Source organism: Cygnus atratus, chromosome 19, assembly GCF_013377495.2.
Source record: "Cygnus atratus isolate AKBS03 ecotype Queensland, Australia chromosome 19, CAtr_DNAZoo_HiC_assembly, whole genome shotgun sequence".
Classification (NCBI taxonomy): Eukaryota; Metazoa; Chordata; class Aves; order Anseriformes; family Anatidae; genus Cygnus; species Cygnus atratus.
In genome coordinates this window covers 4,934,604-4,958,175 of record NC_066380.1, presented here as the reverse complement: position 1 = coordinate 4,958,175, position 23,572 = coordinate 4,934,604, and the positions used below count along the sequence as shown (strand labels likewise).

General features: G+C 53.1%; 1 protein-coding gene across 4 annotated transcripts in view; it reads left to right on the top strand.

Annotated features, from left to right (window-relative positions):
• Positions 1 to 329: 329 nt before the first annotated feature.
• NTNG2 (netrin G2) overlaps positions 330 to 23,572 on the top strand; it is a 46,441-nt gene continuing 23,198 nt past the window's right edge. For 3 of the 4 annotated variants that reach the window (XM_035555343.2, XM_035555342.2, XM_050714649.1), the window contains exons 1-3: positions 336 to 532; positions 3,132 to 4,250; positions 20,341 to 20,984. In XM_035555343.2, the coding sequence (XP_035411236.1) occupies positions 4,038 to 4,250; positions 20,341 to 20,984 (857 nt within the window). In that variant the 5' untranslated portion in view covers positions 336 to 532; positions 3,132 to 4,037. Of the gene's footprint in view, positions 533 to 3,131; positions 4,251 to 20,340; positions 20,985 to 23,572 lie in introns of all 4 variants that reach the window. The other variant, XM_035555341.2, reaches the window with a different exon arrangement.

The following is a 23,572-nucleotide window of genomic DNA, read 5'->3' as shown; positions in this document are numbered from 1 at the left end:
CGCTTAAGGAAAAAATATAAAATAAAATAAAATACAAACGTCGCGATTATTAACGAATTAAATAAATAAGTGAAAATACTTGTTGGGGGGGGGGGGGGGGGGGGGACGACCCAAACGGGGGGTGGCAGAGCCTGCCAGCGGCTCGGACGGGGCGGACCCCGCAGCCTGGCCGGGGCCGGAGCCCCCCCTGCCCGCAGCCTCCTCTTCCTCGGGCGCTTTCCTCGCCTGCCTCCCTCCCTCCCTCCCTCCCTCCCCCGCCGCTCGCATTTCCTCCCTGCACCTTTAAGAAGCACATTGCCCGCCGCTGGGATGGGGTGTGCTAAAGCTGCACAGAGGAAGTTACGCAGCCCGGAGCAGGCACGGGGATAAAAGCTCCGCTGGGGATTCAAACGGGACCGCAGCCTCGGCGCTAACTTGAGAAGGGAGCCGGGCATCGAGCACGGCTCCGGCTGCCCTCCGCGGGGGGGGGTTCCCCCCGGCCCCGAAGTTGGCGGCTCCGCCGGGAGCCCCCCCGCCGCAGAGCTCCCCCCCGGTAAGGATGCGCGGCGCCGAGCCCCGGGAAGTTGGGGTGCGGGGACCCGGGGGCTCCCCACCCTGCCGCCGGGGGATGGGGTGCTGCCGGCCCCAAAGCCGTCCCCCCACCCCCGAGCCGCTGCCGACCCCAAAGCCGCCCCCCCGAGCCGCTGCCCCCCTGGCGGGGCGGTGGCAGCGCGACCCTCCAGCTGCGGGCAGGCACCGCTCCCCTTCGGACTTTCCCAATAAGTGATGCGGAGCCGGGGAGGCTCGCCCTTCGGGCTTTTTTTTTTTCCCCCCTCTTTTCACTTTTAACCTAGTCCTTCAATGCTCTCAGAGTGCTTTAGGGTGAAAAAGAAACCTCGGGCGAGGCGTGGAAAGGGGGAAAAGGGTTTGAGCCGAGGCTCGGAGGCGTTCCGGAGAGCGGGGCGGTGGGAGCGGATTCACGGGGCTGAGATTTACAGCCCGGAGACTCGCAGCTCCGACACTTACAGCTCGGAGACTTGCAGGTCTTCCTGCTGGGAGCGCGGGGCTGCTCCTCGGAGCTTTGCAACGCCGTTCGTGCAGCCCAACCTCCCCTCGCAGCGCGGGCATTCCCCAACTCCCCTCTTCGGGGGGAAGGGGAAGGGCTGCTGACCGAGGAAAAGAAGGGACAAAAACTCTCACGCCCGGTCCCCACGGGGAGAAGAGTGGCTCGGGTTGATTTCTAAGGCAACTTCCGAAATCAAAAACTCCTTCGCTGAGTTTACTTTGTCCCTAATTCCAGGGCAGCTCAGTTGTTGCTGTGTTGTCTCTCGTGTTCAGTTGAGTGTTAATCCAATAATAATTAAAAAAAAAAAAGAACCAGCTAAGTCAAGATACAATCTAATTTTGTGGTTTTAATACCCTGGCTATCAGTCCCTTGTGATTGCTGTGTACTCTTCAAAGACAACAAAGAGCATTAATTCTATTTGTTCCCATGAACTGCAGTTTCTTAATAATATCAGGTGAAGATTTATTTTGTGAGGATCAGACCAAACCAAGCAGGGCAAAACCTTCAGCTCAGAAAGTCTCCCCCGTTGGTGTGCTGACTTATTTCAGAGCACCATCGTGCTACTATTTCTGCAAAGGGACTGTAACGTTTAAGTGTTGCATCGCAGACTTCCCAGGGAGCCAGCACGCCTGTTTGATTGACTGACTGTAAATTCCCAGGCAAATTATTTCCCTGGGAATCTGCAACATTTAGCAAGCATAACAAGAAACTAATAGATATTATAGATCCTTTCTTCCCGGGTTCTTCCCTGACAGCCACTCAGGCGCGAGATATGGTTTTACAGCTATGAAAATAGATCCATAAACTTAACAGCACTGGAGTCCTCATTAAAACTCCTGCTTGTTTTATACACAACACTGAAGTCTCACGCACTCTGATGTTATTAGGCACTTGGCTGTGACCAGTTTGGTGTAATAATTAGGAACTGACTTATTATAACTGAAAAGACAGCTCTGATGTCAGCGGGACTTATAAACACTGTGTCACACCATTTTATTATTTTTACTACATTTACTCATAATGTAAAAATAGCAGCCAGTCTATTCTTTGGGAGTTTATTCGGGTCCAACGCAGCTATAATAGGCTCTTCTTTGAGAGCTAGCGATGAAGCATGAGAGAGAGCTTCTCTTTTCTGAACTCATTCATCTCAATCAGAAATCTTTCAACTAAAAAGGGGGGAAAGGGAGACGGCAGCACAGCAATATGAATCCCCCAAACATGGATCAATGCATCTGTTAACCTGGCGTTTCTGAGCTTTAGTAACTGATCTTTATGAGAAAGCAAATACTAGGCATGCTGTTGAAGCAGGCACCTCCAAATTCTGGGAGAAAAGTTGGGGAATCCAATAGAAAGAGAATTAGCCAGAGCTGAATTTCTGTTCTGGATGCATGCCTCCCACCTCCTCTTATGAGATTTCTCTCCGGGATCTAATGCTGAGAGAGGGTTTGACTCTCCCTTTTCAGTTCTTTGTCATTTTGTTTTGTAATTACTTAAGATTGTTATAGCTCTATTGGAAAGACAACAAAATTGCAGAATTGTTGTTTTAACCTGAAATGAATACTGGGAAGGTCATTGCTCTTTGTATTAGGTGAACCTTAAATGTTATTAGAACTTTAAATTGTTTTTTATTAAATGTTATTGTTCAGATAAATCATATGTGGGGATGCTGGACAATGTATCTGTCTCCCCAGCTGTCTTATTTATTTGCTTATCTTTTTAAGACCTTCAATTTATCTGTCTGTCCCTGGTCTGTCTGCATATTCTCCATCTTCTAATGACCTACAGCTACTCCTTGATATTATTTGAAGACCCATTAGAGCTATTGTTGTCCAGCTGCTGTTAAAATCAGATACCTTAAATGGGGCAGCGCTCCTTCCAATCTCCCAAACAGCAGAAGAGCCATAAGCATCTTACTATGGATTTCTTTTTATTAAAGTTGTATATCTCCCTTTTACAAAAAACTGGCCTGCATCTTGGGAAGCCCGGCCGAGGTCTGTATTTCCCAGGGAACCCATGTTCTTACAGGTCTTGTTGCTCCAACTGCACCCCCCTTTCCCCAGCTAATTTGTCTTTCAATTTGTTGTAGGTGCAGCCTGCTAATGAACTCCCCTTTTGCCCTGATCATGCAACAGGAACGAGACCTCAGGTAGCAGCATGACTTGGAGCTGAAGGCTTGGGAACTCAATGCTCCGTTGCCTAAAGGCACAGTCAGACAAACCTCCGTACGCCAGCGCCTCACCACTGCTGCAAGGAGCAGAGGGAGAAGCAGCGAGGACAGCACTGCTCCCACCGATGCGCTGAGCGCCCAGCAGCCTGCTCAGACCCCTGCAGATGTCGCCCCCCGACACGGTAACGCCGATGCCGTCACCTTCTGGGAGAAGGGGAGGTTAGCCCCATACAGTCTCTCCTGCCAGAGCCGTATTGACGACCAGATGCTGTAGTTATCTCACATAGTAATGTTCAAAAGCCCCAGTAATTATTTCAAGCAGACCCCGGGTTAAGGCACTTTACCCAGTGACGCATCTGCAGCAGACAAGAAGGTTGAGGAAAACCTGATCCAGCACCATCTCGCAGCCTCTCCAATTTACTGCTATCAAATTTCATCAGCGACTCAGAACTTGATCTTTCTATTGATTGACTGGAGTCACCTCTAGATATTTTCATGCTGATTTGGAAGCCCTTTCATACAATAAAAGCAGAAAAAATGAGGTTAAGGAAGACTTTTGACCACTGAACAGCAATTCCAGCCAAAACTTTCCGAATCGAGTAATTTGCAAAGTTGGCTTCTGCGCCGAGAGAAACTCTCTGTGCCTGAACACGGCATACAAAGCGGGATCGTTCCTGTCCTCACCTTGATCTCCTTGGACTGGATCATCTTTAGATGAGGAGTTTCCATGCTGATCCTGAGAGCAACCCCTAGCCCAGTAGCTGCCTTCCTCAGGACTCTTGGCACTGCCCCTGCCCTGGGATCCCGCACTCGGCCGCAGCTGCCATGCTGTACCTGCTCGCTCTCCTTCTGCACCGTCTCCCCTTGGCCATGGGACAGTATGACATTTGCAAGTCCTGGGTGACCACAGACGATGGCCCGTCATGGGAGTTTTACGCTTGTCAGCCCAAGGCCATGCGGATGAAGGATTATGTGACAGTGAGAGTGGATCCGGCAGGCATCACCTGTGGGGACCCTCCGGAGCGGTTCTGCACCCATGTAAGTATTTCCCTCCTTGTTTGATGCACTGTAAGAGGCTCTGCTTGTAGGTGGCCGGGCACAGCGTCCTGCTGAGGTGCCGCTGGAGGAATATTTCCACTCAGGGTGGCAACACTGGCTGCCACCTTGAGCTCCCAGTCTCCCAATCTGGGAGATGGGAAAAGTTGTCCCTGCGCATCGTGGTGCTGCACGAGGGGTGGGCCCGTGAGCGGGGATGGGGCAGTGCACCAAGGGGTGGGTGAGGAGCTGGGGAGGGCTGAGGGGCAGAAAGACAAGAGCTGTTCTTGGTCTGAGTTTCAGAAGCACAGCTGCCAGCAGCAGCAGCAGCCCGAGCTGCTCTGAGAGCACACACCCGCCTGCTGAAACGTGTGGTGGGTTCGCCAGTCCCACACCAAAAGTCTGCTGAGACCAGGGGCCTCCCTGCAGGTAATGCCCGCGCCAGGGCTGTGCCAGAGGTGGGCGCTTTGTCTCGGTGTAAGAATAAGGACCAGGACAGCAGAGGCCACGGGGAGCTCAGGTCAGCTGGTCTGGCACCACGACTTTCCCCAAAGTCCCTGAAAACGCAGCTCTCCCTTCCTTCTGGTCTCAGTGTGAGAAGACTTTGTGGACAGACACTTGCCCTTGTAGTTGAAATCTTTAACTTATTTTCCCTTAAATATTAATCATTGCATTTCATTCCGTGCACCACAAAGCTCAGCAGGAGCATTTGATTTATAATTCACAAGGTTTTACGTTCTTAAAAAGAGTTCAGGGGTCGAAGCAGAGAGCAAACCAGCATGGCTGCAGCGTCCTCTGCCCCGTGGCAGTGGTGCAGGGCACAGTGACAAAGGCAGCCCCTGTTGACAGGGCTTCCACCAGGGAGAGCACTGAGCAAGGAGCAGCTTCTAAAGTACGCCACCCTACTAGCTGCAATGAGAATGGGTGTTCTCATCTAAGTCAGCAAAAGAGAGAAAGGAGTCCCAGTTTCTGTTGCCAGCTCTAACCAGAATTGGGTATCCTGTGCCTCAGCTTCCCACCTGGAGAACACCCTGGGCCTAAGCAGCTCAGAGCTTCTCTTAAAAATCCAAGAGAAAAAAACACTGCTTTGATGCATCAAAAGACACCAAGCATTTGAGACCATCACGACATGACACCACTATTTACCCCATTCTCTCCAGCCTACGGGGGGGCTCATAGAGCCAGAACTGTTTTCACTAATTCCATATAAGCAGCAGCTTTTCCTTTTAAAAGATCATTCGAAAGAAAAGATCGAGCCAAAGGATGCAAATAAACCAGTTAACTATTGATAAGGCGCTCTGGAGTCCCATTTATCTGGCTGGCTGCAGAAGGATTAGAAGGTGAACAACAGATTGCATTCTGCTAAATTCACGGCTGCTATTTGCAAATGCTCCCTGGCTGACGGTGCACTGGGCTCTGGCTCCACTGCCCTCCGAGGAAGTAAAAGATACCAACAGAAGTCAGCTCTCTGCATCTCTTGCTTCAGTCAATACTGAGCTAAAATCTTTCTATTCTGGGCGCCAGCAGCGTTTCCCCGTAGCGTACGCCTGCCATGTGCTGTAACACTTGCAAACACCGCGTACGTCCCTGAATGAGCGTTGCACAAATGCAGAACATGGATTTGCCTTCCTGTCCCTGCCTGACCCCGGCGGGAGCACGCCCAGCCCAGCCTTTGTCTGGCAGCACAGAAACAGTCCTCCCCAGCAAAATCCCTGATAAATTCCCTGGCAGAGACACGAACTCAAAACAGAAGCAATACACTGCATGCTATTTTTCAGATTTTTTTGGATAGGTTTATGAAATCCCACCTTATTTATTGCCTCGTCTCCCACATCTCACACCAGTGCTGCCCTCTCCGGAGGATTAGAGTTTCTAAAATGAAGCCAATGAACTCCAGCACTGCTGACCCCCCCAGCATTTAGTGCACAGAGTAGGAGACGGGGTGAAATCTATGCCTCACGACTTGTGTGCGTGGAGGCCGTCAAGGTACATTTTCAGGGCCCTTGTCACGGAGAAGGGCACACGGCCACTTACTGCTGAGCATCCCCTTACGGTCGGTGTAAGGTGGAATCAGCAAGAAGCGGCCTCTCCATCACGGGCCCTGGGTGGTGACTTGACACCTATTGACATGCAGAGAGGCACGCAGCGTCCGCAGCGGATGTGAGCGGACTTGTGCTAGCCCTGCACAGGGGAAGCGCTGGACAAAAATCAATGCCGCTGCCTGCCGATCATTGCGACCTCAGAGCCCGGTCCTTGCTGCGAGGGGAAGGTCGCAGCTTGCACAGACCCAGCAGGTCGGCGGTGGGTTCCCACCCGAGCCCCTCGCTGCCAGCCCGCCCCGATGCCTTTCCCTGTCCCATTACCCTTTCTCTTCAGGTTTTAATTATTTTCACGTAACAGGTGGGTTCTCAGACGAGCCCAGCTTTCCAACAGAGAGGTTCTTACAGTGGCTATATTGCTTTCTTAGGTGTCTTTCAAAACAGCAGGGTACTGCCCATGAAGTTAAGCTAACATTACTAAGAATTAAGCACAGCCCGGCAGGACGCCTGCGCTGCTCAGACAACTGAAATCAAAGTTAAAGACACGCGGACGTCCCTGGGTGCTGGAGGTGGGCCATGATCCTGCACACAGCATCACTGGATGAAGGTGCAGAGCCCTGCATGGGCATCGGCAGCAGGGCCAGGACCCCACGAGCACCTCCTGCGAGGCTCTGACCTTCCAGGCTGTGCCCATGCCCCGGAGGCTTTGCACAGCCCAAAGGATCACGCACACACTACAGTTTTACCAACTCACAGCAGCCCTCAGAGTTCTGCAGGAGGTGGCGCCTGGGGGATTGCAGGAATTATTGGGAGGATTGTCTTTTCTCAGTTTTACAGCAATTTCTAGTCACATCTGGCTGCTCCCTTCTGGCTGTGCAGCGTTTTGCTGCCTATTAAAGTCCCGAGTTTTTGCTTTTTTCCACAGCTCTCGAGCCGTCCCCTATCCATGTCAGTGCCCTTCTGGCAGGGTTACCTGAAAAATGAATTGTACTTTCCCTTCTGGCAGGGCAGGGGGGAGCGGTGGGAGCAGGAAGACAGATGGATGAGCAAATAAAAGCCTGAACGATCTGAAAGCACGACCGAAGACTAACAGGGAACAACAGGGAACGGGGCTTTTAACCGAGGCTGCCGAGGGGAGGGGGGAAACTTCAAAGACCCAGGCCAGGGCACAAAGCAGTGAAATGCAGATTTCAAACCAGATTTCAAATGGGAGGTGCTGGCCAGAGGGGCCCAGCCAGGAGCCACGGGCACACAGGGCTGGGGCTGCAGACGGGGTGCAGGAAGGTGGCCCAGCCCTGGCACTGAGCCGTTCCCCATTGCTGAAGCACTTTGATACCGAGCAGGGGCCTTGCAGAATTTCACTGTCAGGCTTTGGCACTTCGCACACCTGATAAAAAAGATGACCCACAGGTTTTGTGGGCAATTTACATACAGGGCAGGTGGCAGGGAGCGAGCAAACATCACAGCCACGTTCCCTGTTCCAAAGGGGCTGGCAGCTCACTGGGTTTCCAAATCATTACAGCAAAGGTGAGGGGAATGAGCAGAGGTGTCAGGAGCTGGCTGCCTGCGAGGCAGCGGCCACCACGGTGGTTCTGCTGCTCCTTAACACCCTGGCAAGAGCTGCCTGCAGCCCTCTGGATCGGAGATTTTTTTTTGTTTCCAGAGGTGTCAAGACAGTATTTCTTGTTCAGACAATGCTCTTTGATGCAGGGCCGAGCTCTTAGCCCATATTGATGGGTCAGGGGTATTTTTATTTAGCGTCAGCATTGTTTCATCAGCTAATAGAGCTTGTTGATTTTGGCACGGGTACATGAAAGGAAAAGGCTTTATTTATTCATTACACATTCAGCCAAATTTGATGTTTAGTTTAATTCTTAGCTAAACTTTCTGAATGGCATGGGTTTATAAGGCTTGTGCTAAAGAGCTATTTCTCTTCTGAGACCAGCTGCTAGCATAGGAAAAAGCAGACAAACTTTTAGGCGCAGAATTCCTTTTCCCTAGGCTCTTAGCCTGTGTCACATACTGCTCCACCTGGCAGCATCTTCACACCCTTGTTTAGGTACAAACAGATGACTGTGGGTCTGGGGGTGATTAAAACGAAGGTCAAAGTTTTTAAAGAAAGAAGGAAAAATGGAATTGCTTCACAGATGCTCTTCCAACGGCATTCGTAAAGATGCAGCCTGACCTGGTGGTTAAAGGATGGATTCATCCCTGCTGGTGTCCCAGGCAGTGACAAGATATGCAGACCTTCCCCAGCCTGGGGGGCAAAGCGTGAGGGGTCCTCAGCCTTGTGACCACTCTGAGACTCAAGGCCAGCCTTTGGGCTGAGCAGAGCCCATACACGAGTCAAATCCTTTCCAAGGAGAGGGGATGTTCTCCCTCCTTGAATGAATCAGCAGCACCCACAGCTGACTGCAACCCCAGCCTGGGCCGTAGCAGGGGGCTGGGTGCCAGAGCTCCCCGTTGCCCTTCCTGGCAGGAGCTACGTGGCACTGGGGACAATTACTTTGCCTTTATGCCAACGTTCAGCAGCACAAGAAGCCCACTCTCAGCTGTCAAAACGCCGCTGACAACTCAGTCAGGGACAGAAAGCCTCATCTTTCTTTCCACATCTGTGAGGTGCTAACAGACCTGATCCCCCATCAACCCTCCAGAACAGACGTGACGCCTGGAAAAGCCTCCTCTTTCCTTTGAGTAGTGCCTGGAAAAGCCAACTTGATGCCATTTGCATCAGGATGAAGGTTTCCTAATTCACCAACTGCATCCCTTGCAGCATTGCTTTCCAGCATGGGAGAAAGGGCTGGGGTCTTTTGGATATATTCCCCCCCCCACCCCCAATCTCTTCTCAGCACCAGGGCTGCTGCAGAAAACACTATCCAAAGTCAGGACCAGTGGCTCCCTGCCCTTGGGGCCAGACCCTTGCATTGCACGTTATTAGCTCCTCAGCAAATTGCACGCCACCACTCTCCTACCACAGAGGCTACTCCAGTGCAGCAGGACCTCGGCATTATAAAAGCAGAGGCTTTACAGAAAATGAGAGAATACAGCTCGGTTTTAAATTAGAGAGTGCTGAGCAAACGGGATTTCCACTCACAGTCCGTGGCAATTTCCTTAAATGCCCAGTTCGGGATTCATCTTGTTGCAAAGTGGGATATTGCTCTCCTAACAAGAATCACTTCAACTCGCTGATGGAAAAGGCTCAGCAACAGAAATCAAGCTGTCAAGTAGATTTAACTGGTAGAGTGAACAGGAAGTTTACCCCCACCTTAAAAGAGATGAGAAAGAATAAACTGCTCTTACGGAAAGCTTTGCTCTTCAGTGGGGACAGCATCCAGATGGAAAAAGCCAGAGAGCAGTGACTCCAAAGGCTTGCTGGGGAGCAGCTCCTCCAGCATCTGTGGCCCTCACTCGTCCACCAGCTCCACGCACAGCAGTTTTCCATGAGCAACTTTTGAAGCTAAGAGATTCAGGGAAGTCCCTCTTACTTATTTTTAATCTGTATTGTATTCTGTAGCATAGATATGATCTCCTTCAGGCCCTGACACTTAGTGGGAAGGACTGCTCTTCTACCACGGTCTGGTTTCCATAAGCACATGCAACAGCAAAAGCAGAGTAAAGGATGCAGGAGCCCTGACAGGAGATGGGTGGGTGCAGGGCTGTTCACCACCAAGCTGTCCTCCTCCTATAAAGGCTCTGGGGGTATCTGCACCCCCATTTGAGGGCTGCAGCAGTGCCTCTGTTCTACTCATCTCTCCCCTCTACTCATCTCTCCCCTCCAAGCACCAAGTCCTGCCCTCCCCCATTCAAACTATCTGGGCCTCTCTCAGAGAATAAAATATTAATAGCAGCATAGCAAGCCTCTCTGCAAAGGCTGCATGTATTGAGCTTGCAAGGCGCTCAAGCTTTTAGAGAGCAGGACACTTTTCCTACTTCCTAAGCATTTTCTTCGTCCTGAATCAATAATGCACTCCGAGTCCAGCAAACAGGTCGCTGCTGCTGCGCTGCTCCTGGTAGGGGCCGCGTCTGCACTCAGATGCTCTTCTGTAGCGAGACACGGGGCTTAAACTGGCAGAGGAGGGATGGGGCAGGATCCAGGCAGCTTAATTTGTGGACAAGCTTTAGGGAAGTGCCCCGGGAAGAGCAAAGCTTGCAGCTCTTGGGTACAGAATGTCCAGGTTTGGAGGCGAGCTAAAAAGCAGTCAATGGGATTAAACCTCCGCATCCCTGAACGTGTGCCCACATTTGCTGGCCGAGGGGCGCCTGCTTCATCAGCTCCTGATCCCGCTGGCTGATCCCAGCCTCGAGGTCGCCCCTTAATCTGCAAACTGGCAGATGGAGCAGTGGCATAGCACAGCCCCACCCCGACGGCAGGGTGGGCACGGAGGTGAGGCCAGGCAGCGGAGAGGGGTTGGGGTTACAGCGGCTCATCGGGGGATTACCAGTTCCAAATGAAGGAGCTGCTCAAAAATTATTACATGGGAGGCCAGGCTGCACGCGATGCGTGGATGTGCCCAGCGCAGACAAGATTATCTGCTTAGGAGTGGAATTTTCCACGTGGTGCTTAACCCTCGCATCGCCCCCAGATGGGCTGCACACGCATTTTTGGGCCGGGGCGATCCAGCAGCAGAGGCTGGGCTGCTGCTCCGAGGCACCCCGGGGCTGTGGAAATGTAAGCACTGCTCTGAAGGCAGCCCTGCCAGTGCCATGCTGGGGTCCTGTTGGGAGAGGTCACCCTTAGACTGGGCTGATTTCAGCCTGGTGCTTAAAGTTTGTCCCGTCACCAGATTTTTTTTTTTGACCATTTTGTCTGTGCCTGAGCAGTGCCGGCTGTGCTGCGAGCATGGGGAGGTGACTGGGATCAGTCCTTGTGCGTGACGGGCACCAGCTGCCTTCTCCCTTTGCAGAGAGGAGGACTCCTGCCTGGTTGTCAGACTCCTGCCCAGACTGCACGATCTATGACACGGGGATCCGTGCAGACCCTTGCCCTGTGGAGGAGCCAAGCAGATTATGGGGAAAGTTTCAGAGACAGCATGGGGCAAGAGCTGAGGTTTCCTTGACCCTTACATCAAGATTGGGTCAAGAAGCCACTACTCTGATGCTCAACTGCAGGTACCTGGGACCTTCAAAAGCTCCTGGCAAAGCCAGATCCTGCTCCTTAAATCTCTCCCTGCCTCAGTTTCCCCACCAGGAGATGGGATTTTGCATTGGTACCCCCCAACCCAGCCCCTCACGCATTTCACCATGGCTGGTGGAGCAACAGGAGTGGCTACGCCTGGAGAAGGGCACAGCGCTGAGCGAAATATGGTGAAATATGCACAAGATGCTTCTCAAATTCAGAAACAGACTGGAGAGGGGGAAGGGGAACAGCAGCCAGCAAAGCACAGGTTGCATCTCCTCTCTTGCAGAGAGATGGGCCCAAGGGAGCGCGAGAGCCTTGAACGAGCAGCATGCTGTTCGGTGAATGAGTATCTGCTTCAGGCCAAAGGAAAGAGGCAAAAAGAAAAGCGAAATGTCTTGCTGAGCGCGTACCGGCGTGCGCTTACTAAGAGCCATGCGGCGAAGCCAGCGGTGCGTGTTCTGCTGACTCACGGTATCCTGAATCCAGCAGGCAGGCAGAGCATGTCCTAACGCCCCGTGAAGAGGGGTGACCTTGCACTCAGACAACCTCCGATCCGGGAGGAATAGAAAGAAAGGGAGAGAGCAATCAATCCCCCAAACCACTGCGTGATGGAGGGGGGAGTAAGAGTGACATTCGGCTGAGCCAGAATTAGCAACAGATCTGTGGAGGGACCCCATTTCCACCCTATTAATAATTCATCCCAGCTCTGCCTTTACCTGCTAATAAACAGGAAACAGCTTGTTAGTGAGGACGTTCTTCTCCCCTTTTGCTTTCTCTGCCCTAATAAGGGCCCCTTGCAGATGGCTGGGGGAAGGGAGGCAGCGAGGGAAGGGCACAGGAGCGAGCAAACATCCCTGCGAGCCCACGCGCCGCTCCCCATCCCTGCAAGGCTCCATTCCCCGGAGCTCCCTGCCTCCAAAACGGAGCCAGCCTTCCCCTGCAGAGGTGAAGCTGCTAAATAATCCACCACTTAATCACAGACGCCTTGCCAGAATCTGCCTACACGCACAGGCCACTTAAAAGCATCTCTTCAGAGGGTCAGCACGGAGAGGGAAGCGATGCGCAGGGCTCCGTGCCCAGCTCGGGGCACACCTGCAGGGTGCAGGGACGAGGGCTTTGCTGCGAGCGTTCCCAAGCTCCCAGGCTTCTGGATTACCAAATAGATACGTAACTTCACCGAGTGGCATTTAGGAGAAACAGGCAAACACACATCATCTTGAAGAAAGCTATTAGGGTTTAATTCTGAAAAGGCGTGTTTTATATTCGGAGCACCCCCAGCACCCCCACAGCCCAACTTTGCGGCAAACGTGGCCCCATCCAGGGACCCTCCCTGCCAACACACCAAGAATCCCAAAACAGCGCAGGCAAATACTTCTGAAATGTTTGCTGGATTCAATACAAAGCCTCACATCACAGCAAAAGCCCACATAAGCACCAGGGATGGGGTAACCAGTGCAAGAGGAACTCGGGCAGCTCAGAGTGGCCTTGTCACGCACCCTGCAGCTCCCTGCGTCCCTCCCATGTCCCCCAGCTTTGCAGCTCCCTCTGCATCCATCTGCCTGATCTCTGGCCATGTTGTTGCAGACACATGAGCAGGGTCCATCCAAGACCAAGGGACCCTCCAGCTTCTCAGCTGGACCAGGAGTTGGCCAGGAGAAACCACTCATAGCCTCTAAACCCACCCGTGGCAGGGACAGACACCAAACCGCAGCATCCCTTCTATATCACAGCCAGTGCCACATCCACCCCGGCTGGGGACGGTGATCCTGCGCACCAGGACACAGCGCAGGGCACTTTGCAGCCTACAGGGAGCTGAGAAACCCCGTCCCTGCTGGGGCCACCTCCAGCTCCCGGGGCACCGGGCTCAGCCACCGCTGCTCCCGCAGCCGAGGGAGGCGCAGACCTTCGCCCTGCACAAGCAGGGACCCAGGCAGCGCTTCGCTCCGGAGGTATTTCTGCTCAATTATTTCCGTGCTCCCAGCCATCTCTGCCGCCGAGTTATGCCACTTGCCAGCTGTTGGAAATAATCGCTGTAAATTAATTACGGATGTTTCACCCCTCTGATCCCTCCCAGCCCCCACGAATAGAGTGAAAATTAATTGTCAGCAACTATTTCCAGTTCTCTGGGAGTCCCATCCTGGCCACTGGCAGGTTACGGTTTATGCCCTGAAGCATGAGATTTAATTACCCACGAATGTTAGTTTTGATCATAAAATCACCTCGTCTTTTCATAAACCCCAACAGAGCAGTTGACCCCTGGGGTCAAGAACAGCAAGAGCTAAAATGCCTAGTGATGGCTTTAGGACAAGCCCACCTGTTCCCCTGTGTAAACGGGATTCTGGTCAGGAAACAGAGTCGCTTCCTGGAGCAGATATTGGAAGAAAAACCAGGAAAGTCTCCTGATCCACTCATATCGCAGCGTGGTGACAATTTGTGTTGCAGAAGGCAGGTTTCACCATGTCAGAGCAGAGGATGGAGCCGCTCGTCACCTGGGCTGGGACGGGGACCGCATCCTGCCTGCTCGGCACAGGCTGGCAGCTGCAGGGAGCAGCACGGGGCAGCGGGGCCGCTAATCCCAGGATTAACCCAGGGAACTCATCTGAGCGTAAAGGAGAGAAACAGAAAAACAAATGCACTGAAACAACCCCTCCGGTTTTATCCTGCCACCTGCCACCCAGACAAACCCAACACTGCGCTCTACAGGGAGAAGCCACAAAATAAAACTTTGGGTGTCTGGATGCCGAGAGCCAGGGACAGAGCAAGTGCTGTCACCATCACTGCCCAAAATCTTCCCCAGCAGGAGCTGTGCTGTGAGCACGGGGGCTGCTCCAGCCGTGCTCCCGGCCATCTGCTGCCCCACGGGGCCACCGCATGTCAGGGACCCTGTCCCCCAGGGCTTGCAGGCACCAGTGCTACCGGTGACAGACAGGCTGCGCAGGGGAGGGGGCTGCAGGACACCTGCTGGGAGCACGGCGGGAACAGTAGCAGGGAGCAGGTGCACGCAAGGATTTTGCCAATGCAGTTGTTTTGCAGGGTCTGATGGAAATTTGAGACGAACCCGAGCGCTTTGTTGCTGCGTGAGGCAACGCGGGGACTTTGTGAACCTAATCAGCTAATCTTTAAGCTGAAAACCAAGGCAGGGTCATAGGTGCACTGCAGGAAGCGGAAAGACCTTGGGATGCACCTGAGAGCTCCTTAAGACGTCTGGAGCAGGGCGAGCACCGGGAGAGGATTGTCACCTGGTGGGTGGAGGTGACATTCAGTGCTCCCTGGAGGGAGGTTTTTGTGCTGCTTTTCCTCATTGAAATCCCTCCAGCAACCACCCAGCTCAAAGGCCAGCGAAACGCTGATCCCTCGCAGGGTTGTTTTGCCCTGGATGACTCGTGCTGCTCACGAAACCTGATAAATGCTCGCAGACGGAGGGGAAGCACCACGCCATCCCTGCCCAGCGCAGCCCCCCTGCCTCCTGCCTGCACCCCAGCCGTGTCAGGGCTGGTTGTTGCCGATGACACACAAAGGTCAAGGCATTCTCCTGGCTGCTGGGTGAATCTGTTTGCTAAGTAGCAGTCCCATTTGCAAAGTCTGCAGGGAGTTGGATCTGGTTGCTGGGGACTTTTAACGCTGTCAGCTGTAGAGGGGGTGACCCAGCTGCCCAACCATCACCAGCTCTTGCAGAACACCCTGGAAATATCTAAGGTCTGAGTTCTTGGGGAAAACACTACAGAAGGAAGGACACAAGGGAAACCTGCACAACAGCATAGGTCTTTGTGCCCAAGAAATGCATTTAATTCCTTCCCCTTGGATAAAAATCTTCCTACAGAAAAGCCAACATTTCTTCACCCCAGTTAAAAACAAAGTTTTGATTTCTGAAACTACTCCAAACTGACGTGACACTGCTCTTCTTCTTGGGATTGGGATTAAAACCAGATCGATCCCAGGGTGACCTGGGCTCTAGGAGAAGCCTTGGCCTGAGCTGTAGGATCTCACCAGGCAGAGGAGACCTGGGGAAACAACACAGCTCCACGGGGTCCCCAGGCCAAGACACCAGCTGAGCAGCTCGCAGGGGTTCTGACAGCGGTGGTTAGCATCTTTGGCCGATCAGTACAAACTTCCACATTGTCCCCTCATTTTTCATCGCTCAAACCTTTATTTTTTCCTTTAACATTACTAATATTTTTATTATTTTTCTTCCTTGTGAAGCTAGCCATTGTAATTTCTTTCCAGCTTTTCCTTTGGCATGGGGACCTACTGAAGGCTGCAGTTTTATTTCTGTGCAGCTTTCTCCATTCACAACAGATGTCTAGTTTGTTTAAAATATTCAACAGCTTAATGATTAATCAAGTAATTTCACCTACAAAAATATATAATTTTATGCTATGAGGCTTAGAAATGGCATTATCTGCCAGGAAAAAAAGCAAAACAACTTTGTGCACTCATTAAGAGCCCTAGGAACCAGCTGGGCTTCATGAAACCGGGCTTTTAGTGCACCTGTTTTCCCTGTTCCCTCTCCCCCCAGCAAGGTGGGGGGCAGCTTACCTACAGCACCCTGGATTCCTGTCATCATGCCTTGTCAGAGGGAGCTTGCTGCCCAAGAAATCCTCCTTCAAGGACCAAACCCCCGCTGTCACCTTCAGAAGCACCCTCGTGCAGCATTTCTGCTGAGCACCGAGAGGAGGTGAAACCCGAGGGTGCATCTGCAAACACCAGCACGGGACATTTCCAGACATGTCACCCCCCCGGGGACATTTTCCCCATGCCGTCACAGTCTTACTGTGATGTCATTTATTATGACAACTTGTCCTCAGCTAGGATTTTGCCCCAGGGCTTCGCCCATTTGGGCTGAGCTTGGGGTCAGCAAGGCTGCAACACTTTTTGATGCAGCCACAAGAAAAGAGCAACCAGAAGAGCATGCTGGAGAACTGCAACATTTAGTTGCCATGAGGACATTCACGACTGATTTAATAGCGTGAGACTAAGTGAACTGTTTTATTTTAAGCTCCCTGGGACCAAGTTTCCCTGGCTAATGCATTCTGACTTTTAGATTGAAGACGTAAATATCTTGAGACTTTGGACAGATTCTTTGGAGGACACATGGCTTGGATAAGGAAACCAGATCCTAAAATAATACCTGGAATTGTTTCAACAGTGCTATAACTGATCTTACCAGGACCAAGGGAGCAGCCAAAGAGTGGCCATCTGTTTCCGCTCCCCCCTGCCCTCCCAGCTGACTTCAAACCACCCCACCAGCAGCAAACGCATTGAGCATCCCGAGGAGGAAGGACATTTCAATAAGCCCAAAACCAAAAAGGAGCATTTCATTTTAGCAGAGGAAGCCATAGTGATGTGACTCACTTGGTGGCTTTTGAGGCTCTTGCCCACCTTTCAGCGCTGTCACTTAGAGGTTATTTTCACATTTGCCCTGTTAAAACTCAGCAGATCTCAAGCCATATGCCACTCAGGAGCATCAGGGTGCTTAAAGACATCCTTGAGCTTGCTGAGCTGTGCACGTTTACAGGTTTGTGCGTAAAGGAGCCACCAGGGATCATGAGCCTCCAGTTCCCTGATCCCTGGGACAGGCATATGGGAGACAGGCAGGGTTTTGGCCCTGCTTCCTCCTCCTCTCAGCCTGCCAGCCCGCACCAGGAGGCATGCCTGTCCATGGTGCTGGGCCAGCTCCATCCATCCCTGCAGGTGGGACACCAGGAGGGGCCTTGAATTTGTCAGACTCGGCTGCTTCCCCTCAGCGCTCCTGGGAAACCTCTCCCACCTCCCACCCTGGCCACCCTTTACAGCTGCAGGTACCGCTCTCACACATCCCCTCTGCTCTGGGTAGTGTTTTATCATTGTGGTTTGGTTGCAAAGCTCTTCCCTCGTGTAGTTCGTCCACTGGTTAAGGAAGCCTCCAATGTGGATGATTATCCACAATAGAAGCATCATCCCTAGCCCTGAGGATGGGCCTGGTCAGCACAGCCACGCTGGGGACAGCTCACGCAGCAAATACTCAGTGGAGATTCATCCCCTACCTGCTTGGGTGCTTTGGCAGCCCTGACGGCTGCTGCACACAATGAAAGGAAGCCACACCAACAAGGACACCCCTGAGCAGTATCATGAATTTATTGGGGAGCCTTCTGCTCTGCCCCACAGGCGGTTCCCCCACCAGCCCCACACCACAACGCCGCACTGCTGTGCCTTTCTTCAGGCATGAAAACAGAGCTCCAGGACAGCCTTTTCAGGGTTGTCCTATTAAGCCATTTGTACGACTGCATTTGTAGCAGAACCATACTGCAACACAATATGTTGCCTCAGCACAGGAAAATGCACTCAAAGCCCCCAAAGCTTCGGCTGATGGGGATTTTTCATCCTCTTCCATCAGCAGCCACTGTAAAGCTGTGCTAAGAGGCAGCTACATCCCCCAGCAGGAAGCTGTGTCTCATTAGCAGAGGTAAACAATTCCTCTGAACGTGACGAGTCAGGAGAGCATATTAAATATGTCAATACCTTATTTTTTTTTAATCCCTGCTTCAGTGCGGCATGCTGCAGCAGGAGGGGCCCACCAGCACCCCAGCTGGTATCTGCCCTTGCTCAGGACATCTTCCTTTGGGAAGGGAGCACCAGGCAGGTGCCCTCATCCCACGACCTGACCCACCCATGCAGGTCTGAGCACATCATCCATGCCCCTCATTCACTTGGTACAGCTGCAGGTGAAAAATAACCAAGCACCCACCGAAGCATCCATCCAGTGCCCTCCCTGCTCAGGGGGATGTGCATGCACCGCACCAGGGCTCAGCAGCTCCGGCCACAGCCCCTTCCGCCCCCCGCACACGCAGGAGATGGCAAAAGCCACACGTCACTGCAGTTGGGGTTGTGTCAGGAGGTTGAGCTCATGTTGGAAACAGTACGAGTTTTGTTGCTTTTCACCCCCTGGTTTCTGCTGCTTTCCCTGGCAGCTTAGCACACGCATGCAGCAAGGCACGCTTTATTTACAGGAGCCCCCACCCCCGCCCCGGCCACTGCTTCATCCCTCGCAGAGCAGCCTGGTGCTCACGTACAAATCAGCTGCTCGCTGTTTTTGCTTATGGAGCTGCCTTACTTACAGCACGCTACCCAGAAGACAGAATTATTTATGCCCTCAGGAGTTTTTCTAGGCTTCTCGGCACTGTGGCCTCCGCTCGCTTGTACCCAGCACACCTCTGAGACGTGGGGAGGCAAAAAGCCCATTTTACAGATGCAGAGTGGAGACAGCCCTAGGCAGTTCCTAGTGGGTTTGGTAGCCCAGCTGGAGATGGCAAACCCCAGATTCTCCAAAGTACCTCACGTTATACCTCAGCATCCGTGTTCAAGGCGCAGTCCCAGTCCCCACATCGCACCCATGAGTACCCATTTGTGGAAGCTGGGTCTCCCCTCCTCTGCCTTGCCCAGGGTGTTCATAGGGCACCATAAATCAGACCACAAGCACTTCCATCAGCTTTGCAGGTCAGAGCAAGCCCCTGGCACAGGATCAGTGCTACAGACACATAAGCATCCTCTCCCCAGACTTCCCCTGCTCACAGCACCAGGGATGTCCCAGCCCCAGGACACAGCCAGCCTGCCATGATCCCTGCACCTCGCAGGGTTTAAACCTCTGGTACCATCATCAGCACAGCTCCTGCATGCAGCACCCTTCACTCCAGGCCACCCACAAAGCATTCAGAAACAAAACCATAGAACAACTCTCGGTCTTACCTTACTGCTGTGCTCAGGGCAGCCAGACTTTGCACCCCTGCAGGCTGCTCACCTCCAAGCATCATCCCTGAGCAGCTCCAGCTGCTTTATCATCTCCTCTCATCACCTCCTCGGTGCCAGGTGGCTCTGCCTCTGTGGTGAGAGGCCCAGCCACAGCTGAGCCTGTTGCTGTACCAGGCCCTCTCCCTCCCTATCCTCTGGGTTTGGGTTCTGGGAGGTAGAGTGACAGTATGAGGCAAAGATGCTTTGTATGCAACAAAGATTTGCAGTGTGAAGCCATGCAGGGCTTTTCAGGGGTCAGAATCTGAAAAATATACCTGCTATAACACATCTCTGCATCATCCCCAAGGCAGGCCTGACCCACACCACTCCACCCTGCGGACAGGGGCTGCAGGGCAGGACAAACCCCAGCTTGTAATGAAGAGTTTTAACACACACACATGAGCAATGCACCCATCAGCACAGATAACCCTGTTATTGAGCTGAAAAATCACCAGAAATGGTTATTGCATCGGGCTGATTGGGTGTAGCCCAGAGCGTGCCTGCACCACTTGTCCCCAAGGCCAGCATACTGTCCTGGGGCAGCCTGGGGGGTTCAGCAGAGACACCACAAGAACAAACTTCTGTTCTCTGCCTTACATCCCAGTCCCGTCCCAGCTCAGGGCACAGGGAAATGGGGCTTTCCCCCTCCAGCAGTGCTGGGCCCCGCTCAGAGAGCCTGGGGAACGGTGTCTGACCGGCCTGGTCAGTGTCAGGAGCCGGCGGAGGCATGGAGGCTGTGTCTGGGGATTGAGACGTTCCCTTTTTCTGAGCAAGCAGGCGTGAATGCGGCTTTCCACGGGCTTGTAACTCGGCCAAGCTGAAGTGAAGTTTCTCAGAGACAGTCTCAGGGAAAACGCTTTCTATGAAAATTGCCCCTGTGCCAAATTGAAGGGCCCTTTCCCAAAGGGCCTTTCAGAGGAAACAACTCAGCTATTCTCATGGCAAAGGCAAAGCTACATATTTGTCTTAAATTCATTCTCAGAAACGGCATCATGCAGAGCCAGGCCCCTGGCACACTCTAGCTCAGCTGAGCAGTTAACATTTTGACAAAAGCAGCAAAAAAAGGAGGAACGGGGGCAAGCAGGGTCTGTCTGCGAGCTCAGTCACCCCCGCGTGGCCCACAGTGCCCAGGCATTGCTTTCTTCTCTCGTGACCGTTGTTGTTGTTCCAGGAGAACCCGTACCTGTGCAGCGACGAGTGCGATGCCTCCAACCCTGACCTGGCCCACCCGCCCAAGCTCATGTTCGACAGCGAGGACGAAGGGCTGGCCACGTACTGGCAGAGCGTGACGTGGCGCCGGTACCCGGAGCCACTGCTGGCCAACATCACGCTGTCCTGGAACAAGAGCATCGAGCTGACGGACGACATCGTGATAACCTTTGAGTACGGCCGGCCCACCATCATGATGCTGGAGAAGTCGCTGGACAACGGGAGGACTTGGCACCCGTACCAGTATTACGCAGATGACTGCATGGAGGCCTTCAGCATGCCAGCACGGAGGGTCCGGGACCTCTCCACCACCAGTGCCAACAGGGTCCTCTGCACGGAGGAGTATTCCCGCTGGGTGGGATCCAAAAAGGAGAAGACTGTCCGGTTCGAGGTGAGGGACCGCTTTGCCATCTTTGCTGGCCCCGACCTCAAGAACATGGACAACTTGTACACCCGGCTGGAGAGCGCCAAAGGGCTCAAGGACTTCTTCACCGTGACTGACCTGAGGATGAGGCTGCTGAGGCCAGCCCTGGGGGGCACCTACGTGCAGAGGGAGAACCTGTACAAGTACTTCTACGCTGTCTCCAACATTGAAGTCACCGGCAGGTAACGGCCACTGTGTTTCTTTAGGTAGCTCTTCTCGGAGGGATGAGAAGAGGGTTACTGCTAGAAAACTGAGCCATCGGTGTCAGTGTCAACTGATGAGATTATCGGTGTTTCTTCCTCTAAGACCCTCTCTTCCAAAACAGGCAGCACTGGTAATAAAACAGATGTGACCTTGCAGGGAATGGCTCAGGCATCTCAAAGGCTACCATGGGGGTGTCCAAGAAGGGCTGTGTCCTTCCCAGTGTGGTGTAGGGATGGACAGTCAGGTCTCAGTTCCCTCCCAGATTCCTGTCCCCCTCTGTCCCCCGTTCACCCTGTCCCCAGCTGTGCAAACATGGGCAGCCTCTGCCAAATATTTCAGGGGTGGTATAGTGGATCTGGGGGTGAGGAATGAGGCTCTCCCCATTACACGCCATCCCACGGGTGGTACAAGCAGCATGGGTCATCCTGGCTCAGCCCTGTACCCCAGAGCAGCCCTGTCTCAGACCGGAGAGGTTTGGGGTGAGGCTAAACCCAGAGACAGATCTGAGGCAGGGGAAGGCAGAAGGGGGTTTGTTTCTCCTGGTTTTTGTTTTTTGTTTCTCTGTACAATGCCATATGTTACGTTATGACATCAACCGAAAAAGCGAAGTAAGGTGGAAAAATGCCGAGATGGCTAATTTCCCATCCAGCTTGTGGATTCAGCTTGTGTGAGACTTAGAGGCGAGAGGGGAAAAATCTCCCCATCACCCACCCCTGCTAACAAGGATCACCACAGCGACAGAGAACCCATTTGTATCATTTCCAAACTGTTTGCTTCTGAGACTTGCAAGCGAAACTGTTTTGCAGGTGCCACTGAGGCCAGCTTTGACTGCGCTCCAAGGGAAAGGAAGCGGCAGCAGTGGGATGGAAGAGCCCTTTCTTTCGGCAGAGGGTGGTGGGAAGGGCAGCAGGGTTGTGGGAGCGGATTCGGCCACTTTTGCAGAGCAGTCGCAGGCAGGGACGAGCAGCCACCTCTCCCAGCCTGTATTCCTCTGTGTGCTAACTATCCATTCCTTGGAGCAGCTCAGGGTGGGGCAAAATAGCAGAGCAGAGAGTGGAAGGAAGGGAAAGCAGGTAAAGGAGGGATAAAAGGCTGGTGCTTTGCCTTCCCTCTCACCTGAATACTGCAGCTCTTTGGTGTTGGTGACAGCAGTGGCAAGGCTGTAGTAGCCAGTTCACAGCCAAAGCACCAGCTGATGGGGGCTGTCGGCAGGGAGGGGTGGAGGTGCTGTGCCAGTTCATTAGGACTGGTTAGACTTCAGGGTTGTAACAGGGATGCAGAATTTCCAGTTCATAAAGTGGTAATTGATTAAATATTTGATGCCCTTGTGCAATGACCTTTGGCTTCCAAGCATGGATAAAACTCGTGGGTGCTGTGCAGGTAACCAAGGCCTCATTACCGTACCCACAGCAGCTCTGGGATGCTTGATGCTTTAAGGTACACAGTAGAATAGAGCTGCTAGTATATGGTGTAGCAGCTGTTGGTGCTGGTGACCCATGGATGTCTGCCTCTGCAGAGCCCTTTATGTTTTCTATGTGCCTTGGGCAGGATGTGCCCCTTCAGCATTTTTAGTTCCTGGCTGTGCTGGTGAGATCCTTCATAACTCAGCATCTTGCTGGCTGTCAGTTGCCTTCCTTCCCCCCCGCCCCCAAATCCCACCATCTTCTGAATTCACTGGCCAAATTTAATACCATATAATAGCAGCAGAGATTGCTTTGCGGGAGAAAACCCCCACAGATTTTGTGAAAAGAGGCAAATAGAGCAGGGGAGGAAAGCAGGGGAGGGGGCGGCACAACCTCTACGAGACATCAGAGACTCCACAGCCCTGGGACAGCAGTGGCAATGACGCTCAGACCGCAAGTGTCCCATGGGAGCTGCAGTGCTGCATTTTTGCTGGGGCCGGACCGAGAGGGGTTCGGGTTTGCCGGCTGCTTTTTGGAGGCCTCCCTCCGGCGCTGGCACGCCGCCCGCGTGGCCAGCTGCCCACGGCTGCTGCAGAGCAGCGGCTCCTGCTCACCTCCACTGCCAATGCAGCAGGGCCTCTGGGAGGAGAGGGCTTTCCTTGGCTGGGGACAAAGAAAACTCTGAAATCGGCTGCTTCTGGCCCAAACTCCAAGCGCTGAGCTATAGCAAGACCCAGCTTGCCCCCACTCCGGCTCTCCCGGCTTGCTGCAGGCTCCCAGGAGAGGTGATCGCTCCCCCCGCAGAGGCAGACGGGGAAGGAGTCAATGCCTGTCCTGGGATGACTCTCGCAGCACCGAGGGGCAAGTGACTGAGGAGCTGTGGATAAGTGGTGTGTGAGGTGGAGAAGCTTTGTGTGAATTCACTCTGCTCCTGTGATTATTCCAGTCCCAGCAAGCAGAGGTTTTTTGCAGGAAAGCAATCAAATTCGAGCTATAAGCAAAGCCAGTTACAGTGCAGGGACTAAAACCAAATTAAATCTTCTGTGTGGCTCAACAAGGGGTGGGTTAGAGAGAGGAAGAGAGGAGAAATCAATCTGAGCTACTCAAGGAAGGGCTGAGGCAGAGCGGGGAGGGCTGGGGACGTGCGTTGCCTCTTGCAGCAC